Source organism: Fulmarus glacialis, unplaced genomic scaffold (assembly GCF_000690835.1).
Source record: "Fulmarus glacialis isolate BGI_N327 unplaced genomic scaffold, ASM69083v1 scaffold5879, whole genome shotgun sequence".
NCBI lineage: Eukaryota > Metazoa > Chordata > Aves > Procellariiformes > Procellariidae > Fulmarus > Fulmarus glacialis.
The window spans coordinates 1-14,848 of NW_009232519.1; the positions used below are offsets into that span (position 1 = coordinate 1).

The window sequence follows — 14,848 nt, forward strand, 5'->3', positions numbered from 1 at the left end:
GTTCATGGAGGACTGTCTCCTGTGGGAGGAATGCCATGCTGGAGCAGGGGAGGAGTGTGAGGGGTCCTCCCCCTGAGGAGGAAGGAGTGGCAGAGGCAATGTGTGATGAACTGACTGCAACCCCCATTCCCTGTCCCCCTGTGCTGCTGGAGGGGAGGAGGTAGAGAAAATTGGGAGTAAAGTTGAGCCCAGGAAGAAGGGAGGGGTGGGGGGAAGATGTTTTAAGATTTGGTTTTATTTCTCTTTTCCTACTCTGATTTGATTGGTAATAAATTAAACTAATTTCCCCAAGTCGAGTCTGTTTTGCCCATGATGGTAATTAGTGAATGATCTCTCCCTGTGCTTATCTTGACCCACAAGCCTTTTGTTATATTTTCTCTCCCCCATCCAGCTGAAGAGGGCAGTGGTAGAACAGCTTTTGGTGGGTACCTGATGTCCAGCCAGGGTCAACCCACCACAGGTGTGTTCTTCATTTTTCAGTCCAGGAAAATTTAGGGATCTTGTTTATTTTTCCACAGTGCTAGTTGTAGTGGTTGCATAGAAATCTGGAGCATTTGTTGCTCCTCTTATTTATGTCTTACCGTATGGTATGTGGCGAGGAGGTGGTTGTCGTTACTACCAAGTGCATGTTATTACATACAGAACATAATGCCTGCTAGAGAGCTCTTACCTGCAAGCTTTGCTGTAAAAAAAGGAAATGTTTGTGGCTCAAAGTAGCATAATGTTTATAAAAATGGTCACAGATTCACAGCTCACTGGGGAAGGGGGAGCCTGTTAAATTTTGTTGGTTTCACCTCCCCTGTTGTATAGCATGTGTTCTCTGACAAGGTATTCAGCCCAGTAACTCGTTTATGTTGCTGGTGTCTACCAGAAAGGCATCTAACCTCTGTCTGAAGCCCTCCGATGGAAAATCTGTGAGTGGCATTACAGTTGCCACCCTTCTCTGCTGGAAATTATCTGTTCTCAGATCCTAGAAATGAGTTCAGGTTGTGCCTTTCCCTGCACAGGTTCAGTAACTACAGTGCTTAATGTCTTCTCATGTGAAGATTGTTAGCTGCCTTGGCAGTTGTTCTCTTTTTGTTAACTGATAAACTTGGAGCACGCACTGTGAAGAATTTTTCTAGCCTTTGGGTAACTTTTGTGGTTCATTTCATGGCATGCTAGGTTACTAGAGCTAACTAGAATGCTGCCTAAGCTTTGTAGAGATCAGTGAAGAGATTTCTGGAGATCTCACTTGTATGAGTGCTATATAAGAATAAAGTCTCCTCAGTACTTCCAACACTGAGGTGTTGGTCCTGCAACAACTCAGGAGACCTTATTCACTTTGTCCATTTATGTAGAGTTGATATGAGTTTACATTCTTGGTATATTGTTCCACACAATAAACCTTTTTTATCCCATGAATCATCATCATCTTTCTCTGCATGACGTCCACTTTCTGGCAAATGGTAGCAGTTGTTAACACTGTCTGTTAAAGCAAGTAATGTAATCTCAAAGTCACCAAACAGCTGGTGTTGCAGCCAGCTGACATAGACTCTCTTCTGCAAAATCTTTTCAGTGAAGTGATGGAAATTGCTATGCTAATGTGTATTGTCATCAAACCTGGGGAAAATTTTAATTTTGAATACAAATTAATGAACAGTATTTTCTTTCTGATTAGTTCATTTAATATTCATGTCACTAAAAATGCATGCTAGGATAAAACAAAAACTAATTTGTGAATTTTGCTGAGTCTCAGACAACTTTTTCATACTACAGTTACATTTAAAGAATGCTGACATACGTTTGCAGAGCTGTGTGAAAGGATGAAGTGTCAAGCCCAATTAGCATCTCTCTTGAAATCTCATTAGTAACATAAAGTAGGTGAAATTTGAATGATAATTTTTGCTGTTGTGGTAAAGGAATGTGACAGTGAGACTCAGGGGTTCTTGTCTGTTGTCCAGCCTGAATACATGGTCAGGACTCTTGCACTCGTATCTTCAGAAACTTCTCAACTGTATTCTTGTCCTGATTGGCTAAGAAAGGATATGCTTACCTCCCAGCAAAAATAGTGTGTTGTGTTTGTTTTTTTTTCCTTTTTTCCATTTACTGAGGAAAGTAAAGTGTTACAACCAAGGTTCAGATCCAATTACTCAGTTAACACCTACGGTTTAGTTCTTTCCAGTACATAGTCTTTCCACTGAGGAGAGATCTTCTGTCTTGATCCTCTGTCAGTGAAGCTGCTAATTGCTGACCATCTCTTTGTGGCAAATTGTAATGCTTATGTTTTGAACATGCAATCTAACAAAGGAATTTAATTTATGAATTAAATTAGGAACTAACAGGAGTTTAGTTTATGAAATGCTACCTTGCTTAGCAAACTTCCTTCACGTGCCTTTGAAGGTGATCTCTTGCAACAAATACTGTATATATATAGTGATAAATAAGAGTGTATTTTTCAGATAGCTTTCAGCACTGCCTGTAGAAGGGATATATCTTCAGCCTAGTGTTTTGATGGTTCTTACAGGCAACATTTCTGAAGGAATTTCTAAGGAGCGGTAGCTTTGAAAGGGAACGTTTTCCATTGACATTGAAGACTCGCGAAGTAGTTAATAGCTGGGAGTAGCTAATTCAAGTGACTGGTTGGTTGGGTGTGAGAGTCACAGTAGAGTCTGTGCAGAGAGTTGAAATGCCAGTTAATGCTTGGGGTGTTTTTCTCAAGAGTGCTAGTAATAAATGCAATAGAATAAGAATAATGGGTGCCTAATAAATGCCATGGTAATTTTATTAACACTTCTAGCATACGTTTCCACATACTTCCCAGAAATGTACTATGTTTGACCTGACAGCAGTTTCATTGCATTCAGGCTAAGAGTCATTTGTTTGAGCCTAGTCTTCAGAGCTAACAGATCTTGGGTTCTGAGATCATATTCTTTTTCCCCTCCCTCTTTTCCTCATCCCTCTGAGCCTGATTAGTTAGTAAAAATCTCCTCATTTAGCTTCTTTCGCATTCAGTTTTATTGAAAAGGAGGGAAAAAGAATCAGTTTTAAAAGGGTCAGGACTACTTGGTGAAGTAATTACCACTAGTAGGAATCATTAAGTAGAATTGCATTCCTTTGCCATTTTGTTACGGGGCTAATTGGATGTTAATAAGAACAAGCTTAATATACTTGTGATTGTGGTTATCCTGTACTTCTGATAGGTATAGCAGGTTTTTATTAAAATAACTACAGTCTTGGATAAGCTTTGAGTATGATTAAAGACTTGCAGAAAATAAATTATTTAACATGGTAGGTTCTGGGCAGGGTCTGAGCAGTCAGAATTGAGTTAGAGCTCTTTTATTGCAGAGCAGAATGACAATTTTGGTCCGTTTTTGCCTTTTCAGTGAAAATAAGCAAATTAACTGAAATGGGATAACTTTTTTTTTTTAAAGCTTATTTTATGTGGAAGGGTAGACAGAGAATTTTTTTTAGTGAACTTTATAGCAAAGTGATAGATTAATCTTTCTGCTTATGGGTGGTGACTGTTCTCCTAAGCCGATCGCTGTTTGCAAGGTGGCGTGCTGTTGCACATAGAACAGGTATTGACCTTTTTGAAGCTGTCAGTAGAAGTTGTTTTTACATGAACACCCAGGCTTCTGTGTAAAGATTGGAACCACTTGAACTTCACATTAACAAATTGCTGGCATTGGAATAATAATGCCTTGGGCAGTAAAAATAGTCAGAACTTGGGGAGTGAAGGTAAGTTAGGGACTAGTGGAGTTCCAGGGCAGTTGTCACTTTCTGTTTTCCATCTTGTAAATGACAGAATACAATGCCTTTAACTTATTTTAATAATAAATAACTGGTTTAATAATAAACCAGCTTGTGTTGGTTTCATAACCTGTGGTGCCTTTTTTTGTTTCGTTGGTAGTTCATCACTGCTATAGTGAATGAACTTAAGTTCTTGGAATGGAACCTTGTTATGGTGAAATATCCAGGCATTTTCTAGGTTTCTTTTGTGTCATGGTCACTCTGGTACTGTAATGTCTATTTTGTTTAACTTGCGCTGCAGTATTTGTCATTCTGATTTCAGTGTCTGACTTTTCTCTCTTTCCATGCAGTAGGTTTGCAGTGAGTAGCATAGCTTCTTGATACAGTGTTTCCATAAAGTGTGAGAGTGCAACGTATTTTTACAGTATGCATCTGTTTCTGGTGGTGTTTCTGATTATGATCAGCTACTACCTTATTATGCAGGCACTTTCTCAAATTGCTTTACTTGTTAAAATGTTTTTCTCTTGCTCTTCTTCAAAGGATTGTTTTGTGTATAGAACAGACTTTTGCTGGGTAGGAGGATTAAACAGATACAGGGCATGTGCTGCACACCTTATGCAAGAATATAAAATAACTAATTATCTATATTTGTATATGTATGTGTGCTCATACAGTATGTAAAGTAACTCTTCCAGGAATCCTAGTATTGAATTGTGATGCCAACTTCATTAGTGAGCTCTGCAGGAGGTGCCCCAGCCAAGCACAAAGGTAGGACACTGTTCCCCTTCAGGGCATTGCCCCTGCGATTTCCTTTGATCTTCTTCTCCATTTAGAAAATGGAAGGGGGAAATGGGCAAACAAATGTCCTTTTTCTGTGTTCTTTGTAGAGAAAATGGTGTACTGCCAGTAGTTTGCAGTACATGATCATCTGAAACTGTTAGTATGGCAAACTGTGATCTTTTTCTAGATAGGTGCCTTTGTTAAGTAGTACAGTGTCCATTAATAATATATAGGCATGCTTTTTAAGGTGCTTGGTATCAAGCCTGCAAGTAACAGCCTGCAGTGATAAACCATGAGACAATGAAGGGTCGTAGAGCTGCGTGATCTTACTGTGAAAGATAGGAGAAACATCATCTCTTTCCTTCTGCATAATTTGCATTGTTTGCAGTTAGGAGTGCTGAATGTCTGCTGTCTCTGCTGCAGCAACTCTGAAAGCCTTATATACATGGATAAACAAACAATGCAGTTAGTTCGATGGAGTAAGGCAAGGCGCACTCATTATGATGGTCCTACCACTGGTTTGTTCCCTTGCACTCTGCCTTTGAGTGAGGCAAACACACACTGCTGGTGATATTCTCAGTCTGAGTTGTAAGGCAGCCTGATTTAAAAAACAAATCAAAATTAAAAAACACTCAAAAAATACTACAATATTTGTTTTGAAGAGCTGGCCTTTAGATTCCAGAGATGCTGGAGCAGTGGTGACAGAAGAAATCATGCTGAAATCAAAGAGAGGAGGAGCACAAAGCTACATCCTTGCATAAAAGCATATCAAGTTCGATAATCTGTTGTGACTTGATGTAACTGGGAACAGCCTGTAGACTTGTACAAAGAACTCATTAATTTTCTAGTACTGCAGAATTCTCAGCAGAATAAACTGCATGTGAGGAATATGTGGAAACCAAATTTTGGAAACTGGCTATCAAATGCTGTTAAAGAGAGCTCAGAAATAAACATAAAAAATATTCTTTTTATCTATTAGGATGATCTTTTCAATTTGCTGATCTTTATGCTTACAGAGGAAAGAAGGAAGGTGCTTTTTTCAACTCATCATACAAAAACATGACGACTTCCTCTCCCTTTTCTAGTATATTGGAAATTGCTTGTCATAGTTCTTTTGACCAGTGATCCTGAGGAATACATTGATGACTATGTAGCCACTACATGTAAACACTTAGTTATATATTTGGGAAAACAGTGAGTACCATGAATTTGCTGTGGTTGCACATGTGACGAGAGCAAAAAAGTATTTCAGTGTCTTGGATGATGATTTCTGGTGTAATGAGCTTAGAAGAGCAAGCTGCAAAGCCGTGTGGTTTATTCATCATCTGCTATAGATACTATGTGTGGTTACTTAACATAGCTGGTTATGATTGCTTCATCTTCATTAACTAATTGTGAGAAAGGAAAAGAATCCACCAAATACTTTCCAAAATGTGAAATAATTATAGTACAATTGTGACCTACTTGGCTTCTTAGCACAGCCAAATTGGAGATGAATTGGGCTGTGTGGGTGGTGTTCCAAAGAATCAAAGACCTGTTTTTCAAAGATGCCTTGTTCCTCTATCTCCTTCAATGTGGAGTACCTGGTTTTTACACCTACGTTCTCATTTTTAAACGTACCTTGTCCCTACTGAAGGTGACATTCTTGACTGGGGTGGGTGGGATGTTGAAACCCCATTATATGGAATGGGGAGAAAAAACCAATTCTTTCAAGTTTTTTGATGTATAAAATGTTTTTCCTTCTGGTAGAAGTGACATTTGGTTGGGAATGCTGACAACATTTGCTAAGGGACAAAAAACAGGTGTAGTTCTGAAAATTATTAAGTCTTTAAGATGACAGTATTGTGTACTTCTGGATGTTCATAGCGCAAGAGTGTCTTCTGTTGCTTCCTATTGCATGGGACTAGTTTTCTAGTCAGAATATGTAAGCCAGTTTATATCGACTTTTCATATGACAAAGGGAGAATCCTGTGAAATAGTGTAGGTAGTTTAAAAAAAAAAGAAGCAACCTTTGCTGTTAAACTAATAGCAAAGTGTGCTTCTCTTATCGTGTGTTGTCACAGGCAGTGAGCAGATGGTAGAGAGAAAATGTGGATGCGGTCAGGAAGACCTCTCATTCATGTACTGGTGCAGAACATTAGAACTGACATTTTGTGAATGAATTCTCTTAGCAAATGTGAGAAGTAGTATGGGTTTAGTTTTAGCAAGAGACAACAGGAAAAAAACCTGTTTGCATTAGCACAAAGCTTTCTAGAAATTGTTTTTCTCCACCTAGATAAAAGTTTGAGGTAGCTACGCACTCTGTGATCTTGGTGTGTGTTAGCCAAGCAGGACAGGAGAGGCTTAATACTGTTGTGAAAGATAAAGCCTGAGTAGATTCTAGGAGTAGACCTCAGCAGACATACTACTTAGTAAAGTTAGAAAATCATTCTAGTGATATTTTACTAAAGTCATGGTGATTTAAGGACAAAGGCAGGAGGAAGTTCAGAAGCTCAGTGGGCTTTGTGGTCATTGAAATTCATACTTTTCCTCTGACCTGTGAGAATATTTTTCAGGCTCTTGGTGGTATTTACTTTGGTTTTGAGTTCTAGGCATGTGAGAAAAGTCAGTCTTCCATCTGAGTGTGCAGATGGAAGATGCCATTCGTCAGGTTAAACCAAAATCTACTGTTGTGCAGGTGCATTACAAGGTTAGGTAACTCTGTGATAATTTCCTAAGTGTACTAGCTGTCCACTTTAGAGGAGATTTTGCTGTCATTCAAAAGGTATACCTGCTCATTGTCATTTACACCATGAATGATTAGACATAGAATTAAAAATTCTGGGAAATAAAAATTCTAATTGTTGTATCTCTCTGATCTTCTGTCTGTCTACCCCCTTCAGCCCCAGCTGTGACACTGAATGACCATGTTTGTATGGTCAGTGTTTGCTAAAAATTGACATGAATCCAATTATTTATGAAAGCTGCTGGTTTCTGGGAAAAGAAAGAAACCATGAAGCACATATTTAAAAAAAATAAACTAAACTAAACCAAAAAACTTATGTGAAAAATTGATTGAGGCTAATGCAGGTTTTATAGCACATCTTTAAGCTGCTACAGATGTCATTTCTGGTAAACTGTGAACAGTTCATTATTTATTAGTCTGAGTCCTTTGCTTGAAGAAAGTATTTCAGAGTGTCTCCATCTGAATCACTGCCAGGATAATGGTTACAGTGAGTTGGTTAGCTGGAATTCCCAAATAGCTTAAAAAAATCTATCCGGTGAGACTATATAGCTGACTTATTCCAGAGGCCCTTAATTATGTTGCTGCTGGTGGTGCTAGCAGGTGGTTTGTGGAGTTGTTAGTTTGGTCTTAATAGCCAAAGAGTGTGGAGCAGTAGGATGTGACATAGGGTAGGAAGCTGCAGCTCCTTGTGCTTTGAAATCCAGGAGATCAGTGATGAATATCTTGCTTCCAGCTGGGAAGCTCTGCTGTCCACCAGTGGTTTAAAAAGTCGCTATTATGCTTTTCTTAAAATGGTCATTAGAGGAAAATAAGAGGAAACTTCCTAAAAGGTAGTGGCTTGCATTGCTTAAGTAATATCTTTAAAAAAATCTGTCAAACCATTTGTTTACTTCAGTGATGTTCTGTACCTTTTCCAATTGGGGCTTATAAGAATGATCTCAGAAAAAAAACAGTTGATAAACTTTCTGTTGGTGTTTACCTCAGTTGTTCAAACTGTTTAGGACTTCTAAAACCTGTACAGCAGTCTATCAGGAATTCCCTAGGAAAACTGATGTATTCTGGAATTATTTTTCAGGATATGAGTGTATTTAAAAAATACACTTTCAAAAAAAACCTTGGATGACTTCCGTCGATAGGAACTTCTCTTCCAAGTAGGAATTGGAAGTTCAGGGCTGGTGCTGGAACTCTAGCTAGACAAGCTGATTATGTTGGACTTCCATCACATCTGAAAATTGATTAAAGGGAAAAATATTCAAGGTATAGCTAAATGTATTTTTCAGTTAGATAAGAGTGCATTCTGCACAAGTTCTGAGCCATCTGGACATGAGTTAGCTATGAGCTGAGCCTGTGTAGCCACCGTTAATGAAAGGATAAGGCTTCAATGAGTGGTTTGGCTCAGGGGCAAAGTGTGTTTGCATTATATCAGTACTGTGTACCAGCTATGTAACTTCTGGTTTAGGCAGATGTTTCATCTAAGGTACAAGCTAAGAGTAGGCAGAAAAGATTGCGTAAGATGTGTTTGTGGATTTGCTTCTCTTCAGCTTTTTTTTGCTGAGCTCTAGTATTGTGGGTTGCTAAGAAAACTGCTCAAAGTGTTGGTTTCCCCCCTCCCCCCCCAACTTCGTGGAGTTAGTATATGTAGTCTGGTGGATGAAAACACGGCTCGGTCCCATGTGTTTCTGCACTGAGACTGTAGCCTCTTCATATCTTTGAATTTTGTGTAGTGTGTTTATTGCTGGGTAGATGGAGACCCTTCATCCATATCCTTATTTTATAAACCTTACTACATTCTCTACTTGCGCTGTTTTGTCTGTAGACCTTTCTGGTTGTGTGGGCTTTTTTCCTTCATCCACATTTATATGCTTTTTTTTCTTCATGTGAAGAGCAAGTCAAAATTTCTTCTGTGTATCACTTCAGGCTTATTTCAGTACATAATTTAATCAATATGCCTAAGGTTGTAGTTTTCATGAATGGCCTACGTCAGTCTAATTCTGCACCATATTTTCACCTCCTCTCTTGCATTGGCATTAGCGAGCTCAGGGGCTGCACAGTGAGACAGGGCAGCAATCTCACTTGAAACCAATCCCAGCAAAAAATCCCAAACTGATATAATTTACACTGTGGCCATATGGCCGCCAGCATAAGCATAAAAGCATTTAAGGACAAGTTGAAGTACTCTGAGCTGGCGTCTTTAGTTTTGGGGGTTGGTCGCCTCTGCTTTATTTCTGACAGCACTCATTGGAGTTGTCTGTGAAGGGTAATGGTGTTTTTGTGTTGGCTTCCTGTGCTCTGTGTAGGCTTTCTGTGGCTAGGGAAAACACAGGTTTATTTTTCTTCCCATTTCTATAATCTCTTCAAGAAACAATTGTTTCACTCTTACCTTGGTCTTGCATGTTAGCACTGCTGAAGTCAGTGGGGCTTCACCCTGTCACCTTGGTCTGCCAGTTTGCAGGCTCAGTTTGTTTTCCACAAAAGATGAGCTGTGTTTTGACTTCCGAGACAAAGAAAACAGATGCTTGTCTTCCTTCTGGAACTCAGTGCTGTTAAGATTTTTAAACCTATAAAGAATCTGACATTTTCCTTTCTTTTTAATGTGGGGCTGTGTTACTAATTAAGTAATTACTGGTTAAAAATCTGTGGTGTGTCATATAAATATCTTCTGATCTGATTATTCTTAAATACATTGTGGATTACAAAAAAGTTCAGATTATAGTAATGATGTACACTGACTTTGTTTCTTTTCTTTTTTTTGCTCCCTTCCCTTTATGTGAATGGTGTATTCATACTTCTCGTCATCGTTGCTGATTTTTTTTTTTTGCCAATCGTCTAGAAAACCACCTAAGGTAAGTATTTTGTCTCTTTTGCATTTGTACCTGCTTGAAAATATTGAGCAATGCAGAAATATTGGTCATGTTCCCGTAGTATGTGATCAATACAGCTTTCATAAAGGAAAATACATTTTAAAAAATCTATTCCTCATACTTCTAAGTTGAAGACTTCATAATTCCAGAAGAATACGTTTTAATCCAACTGACATGCAGGCGAGGCACATGACTTGTTAAAGCTGTGACCAGGTCAAGCCATGATTTTAATGCATTCATAAAAACTTTTGGAAGAGTAAATAAGTACTGTGTGTAAAACATTTCATTGCACGCAGATCTGCTTAAAACTTAAAATATTGTATTTAAAAGGTGACAAAATATACCTAGTAAGAAACAAACTGTTCTTTTTGTAATTGATGATCTTTAGGAATTAATAATTTGTGTAGAAGTGGCCAAAGTGCACCGGAATTCACCTAGAAAAGATTCTTTGTGTGGTTTGTAATGCAGGGAGGGAGAATGAGTGTTATGTATCTGTTGGATAGAGAAGGAGCCTTACTGGGATGACAAATACAGTATTGGTACAGGGCTGGTAGCAATGATAAGGTAAAAGGACTGTGTGAATGACGTCTTGTCAGCACATGCTGACAAGCACTCTGTATTGGTATTATGCTTCAGCAATTTAATGATAGTTTTATCCTTTCTGTTTCTATTGGATGGTACTTTTTACAGCAGAAAGCTGTAGTTAGCTCTGAATGAGGTTTTCTTTTACATTATTCTCTTTGATTTGTAGATCTTCAAGAAATAGCGTATGCACATCTGATGTGACTTCTGCAGGTGTAGGAGAGCATTCTGTACGCTTTCTGGGAATAGAAATTGGGATGGATATTGATCTATATATCTGTCTTATATGGATATCTATCTACTTTATAGTTCAGACAGCTATTTTATATGTGCGTGTGCATATATATATAAAATCTAAATATTTATTGTTTTTGATTAATTTTTTTAAGTGTCAGAAGAAAACATCTTCTCAGTAAATGATACATATTATTCCCAATAGTCAGGAAAGAATGGAACAAACTGTTTTAACATGAATTGAAATAATCATATTTGAAAAAACAAACAAAAATATGTAATTTAAGATCACAGCAAATGAAAATGAATAACACTGATATTACAGTTTAAAATGATGTGCTCTACTAACTTATTTTTTTCCTGGACCTGGTTTTTAGTTTCTCAGTTTTTTGGAAAGCACTTAGTAAAGTTCTTCTATCAATCGCAGTTAATATACCTAATACAAAAAAGTTCGATCATTGTTAAGAATTATTAAAAAACGCAAAAAACCCTTCTTTTTGTTTTTGTAATTTCACAAAAACTTTTTACAAGAGCCTTCATTTTCTGTAGTACGTCATTCATGATCCATTATAGGCAGATAAAGTTATTCTTGACATTATGTAAAAGCTTAATTATGGCCTCGCATTTCTTTGACAAAAATATAACAGCTGCATGCTTGTGCATATATGCCATGTTATTGTTAGGTATAATTAGATGGTCATTAACATCCTTGAGCTATAATGCTGAAATTTAAGATGTTGTGTGAAATGTTTATCAGTTTGAGACAGAAGAAGGTTCTCACCATCAGTGGAAATAGGCTTTGTGAGTTTGTAAAGATGCGATATGAGATTTGGATGTTTCTTGATTTATACAGTTTTTAGGGTACTGCATGTAGTTGATCTTCAAATTAGGATTTGTTTAAAAAGGAAATTTCATAAATATTGGAAGTTTCTTTATCTTTACTTTAATGAGCTACTTTATAATCAGCTGTGGATGAATTGTGATCCCAGTTCAACTTAGTAGCTCAGAAGCTGTGGTAGGAAAGTTACATAAGGATATTAGGGTGTTTTGCTATTTCTACAGATGTCGCGCTTAAGTATATTACTAATCTTGGGCTTTTAGTGTAACTGTGACAAAGGTAGAACAGTTGTTTTGAGCTGATACTTGTGAGCTGTGCCATAGGCCGCCTTCAGATTTTCTATCCGTACTTCTTTAGGCCTGTGGAAGGTCTTGTGTTTTTCACACAGTGACGAACTTTCTTTTTCAGTTCTTTAATGGCTTCCATTTGCACTAAGCTTATCGGTGTAGACTGTTTGCCATTTCCTAATGTATCTCCTTTATAACTTACCTCCATCAGCAGTTGTAATAGGGATGTAGGAACAGTGCCTAGTGAATGAAAATTTCCCTTCCTCAGTTCTCCTTTGCTTTTCTTTTTAGCAACCAGGTAGCTCTGATTAATTGGCCACCTATCGGTCAGACGGAAATGGCTATTAAACATGTTAGCTATGCATTTACAATATTGTATAGATGCAGAGACAGTATATGTTAGGGATTATGTTCAGTCTGGGTAATGCATTGATAAATGCTGTAAACCCCAGACTCTGTCTAGTCTATACTGAGGATTAGGCTTCAAAACAACTGATAATGAATATGAAATTAGGCTCTCTTCTGAACTAATTATGTCATTTGGCTTAATCTGGCAAGCAGTTAATGTTGGATATGGTACTCATTACCTGTAAGTAGTTCATTTAAGTATATTTGCATGCGTAAACCCTTAAAATTATTAATTCTTCAAGCCATTGATTAGGGGCTTTAATAAAAACGAGTTCTGCAGAATACTGTTTCGGCTGTTCAAAATGTGAATACCCCTTGGCTGTCTTTTCTTATTCTGTGAGAAGTTACTGCTGTGTAGCAGTCAGGCACAATGGTCCTTCTAGTTTAAAATCTGCAATCTCATTTTATGCCACAGGTACAGGTGAATTTAAGATAAAACTTCAGATTTTTCACTGATGTGGTGGATGCGTGGACTTGGCACCACTGTTTGTTTTGCTGTGGAAGCCATAACTTCTAGCTGCCTCATTAGCAAAACACTAACCCTCAGCTGTCTTAAACCGCGCCATCTTTTATTTACTTAAACTTTGTGGTTACCAGAACAAGTCTTTTGTTTAACTTTTAATAGTTATTAACACTCTGAGTATCATTCTCTCTAACCTAGAAATGGTCTATGAACTCTGTTATCAGGGTAATGTGCACGCTTGTGGTGACTCTGGATACAGTAGTACCATGATCTAGCACTTCCTGGCTAATTCTTTCTCATAACTTTCCATTTTTATGTGTTTGTGCTGTAATGTTCGTGAGTTAAAATTCTTACGGTGAATACACAATGAGTACATACTGAAGCTCATATATATATTTTTACTGTGGACTTCCAATTGTGCAAGAACTGTCCTGGTGAGTTGTGTTCCATTACTTGTGGCTGTGTCAGTTACTTGGCTATTTCTAGATGTCTAAAATGTGATGGCCAAACTTTTTTCCAACTGTCATACCGCTCAGACTGAAAATACTATGCAGTGTCAAACACTGGAATAATAGAGCTGGGAAAAAACCACCGTGTTGGTCTCTTAGCTCCACTCAAAATTTTTGGTTTAGAAGCTACTACCCTAGTGTGGCAGGTTCTTGGCAGCTTCCTTTTATCTAGCTTGCTCTTTTCGGTTCTAGGATGAAGTATGAGGTACAGAATCTTGCAAAAATAAGAAAGTTTTGAGGCTTTTTTGTTAGTTCCCTCTGTAACTTAAAATCCCATAATAATTTTGGGTCTGGTTGTGAGAACTGGCCAACACCTGTGTGAACCTACGTCTGCTTGTGGTTGAATGCCAACCCGTGTAGATGCTTGAAGTAGGTGTATACCTGTCTTTTGTGGTTTTCCCATTTTGCTTACCTTCTGAAAATACGTTAAGCTTCCTGGTACAGTGGCTATGGAATTGACATCAGAGCAGTAGGAAAGCGGAAATACTCGTCCATTATAATCACAGAGACTTACTCAAAATGCCTAGAAGAATAACTGAAAGTTCAGGAAATCTTAGTGGAGATACAGGTAGCAATTTTGAACTTTGAGTTTCAAACAAAAAATATTTGCCTTTTTTTCTTTTAATGTTAAAACACCTAAATGGAATAGATTTTCCAAAATGTAGTTAAAAACTAATTCACAGAGGGTGCTTGAAGTTTAAAAAGTTCTGTTTGTGTGTCACAGATCTCTCTGTTCAAATATGTTTCAATAGTAGTTTTGATACAGTTGGTTGATACAGTTTTGATATAAGTTGGTAAAGATTTTTGCTTTTGAGTGTTCTTCAAAAAGGTAAAAAGACATTTTCAGTGCCCAGTGATGCCCAGTTTGAGTATTGGCCGTTGAGTCTGAGGCTTTAGCATTAACAGAACTTCTGATAGCTTTGATAGTCATATTGACAGAGGGTTTAATACCTTCTTCAGGGAAATGGATCTTAGGGAGAAAAAATTAATAAGAAAAAAAATCATTATTCTGCATACTCCTATCAAAAGAAAAAGTAATACCCACCATTTTTGTTTTCAAGGAAAAATAATCAGTGAAGATGTGAGAAGGAAAGGAGCACCTTACATGAGAGTTAAAGGGTTTTTTTCTCCTTCATCATAGCATAGGTTCTGTATCTTGACCCCAGGTATGCTTGCGTGCTCTTCTTGGGACAGCATGTCCTGCAGTTCCTGTGCTGGAGGTCAGGAAAATATAAACTAGCAAGTCGTCTTTGTACAGAAAAGATGGTCAAAAGGGTCACTCTTCAGGTAGGACACTGTCCTACAGGCATTTCCCATAAAATGCTTTTGCTATGTACGTGCAGAAGAGCCTCACTGATTGGGACCGAGTTTCTTGCTCTTGTATGCCTTATTTCTTACTCTGTTAATTCTTGCATTTGGAATCTGTTTT

At 37.8% G+C, this 14,848-nt stretch overlaps 1 protein-coding gene across 1 annotated transcript in view; it reads left to right on the forward strand.

Moving 5' to 3' along the window:
• The first annotated feature begins 7,141 nt into the window (after nt 1-7,141).
• KIF13A (kinesin family member 13A) overlaps nt 7,142-14,848 on the forward strand; it is a 74,726-nt gene continuing 67,019 nt past the window's right edge. Inside the window, exons 1-2 of the mRNA XM_009584928.1 lie at nt 7,142-7,206; nt 10,068-10,080. Of these exons, the coding sequence (XP_009583223.1) occupies nt 7,142-7,206; nt 10,068-10,080 (78 nt within the window). The remainder of the gene's footprint in view (nt 7,207-10,067; nt 10,081-14,848) is intronic.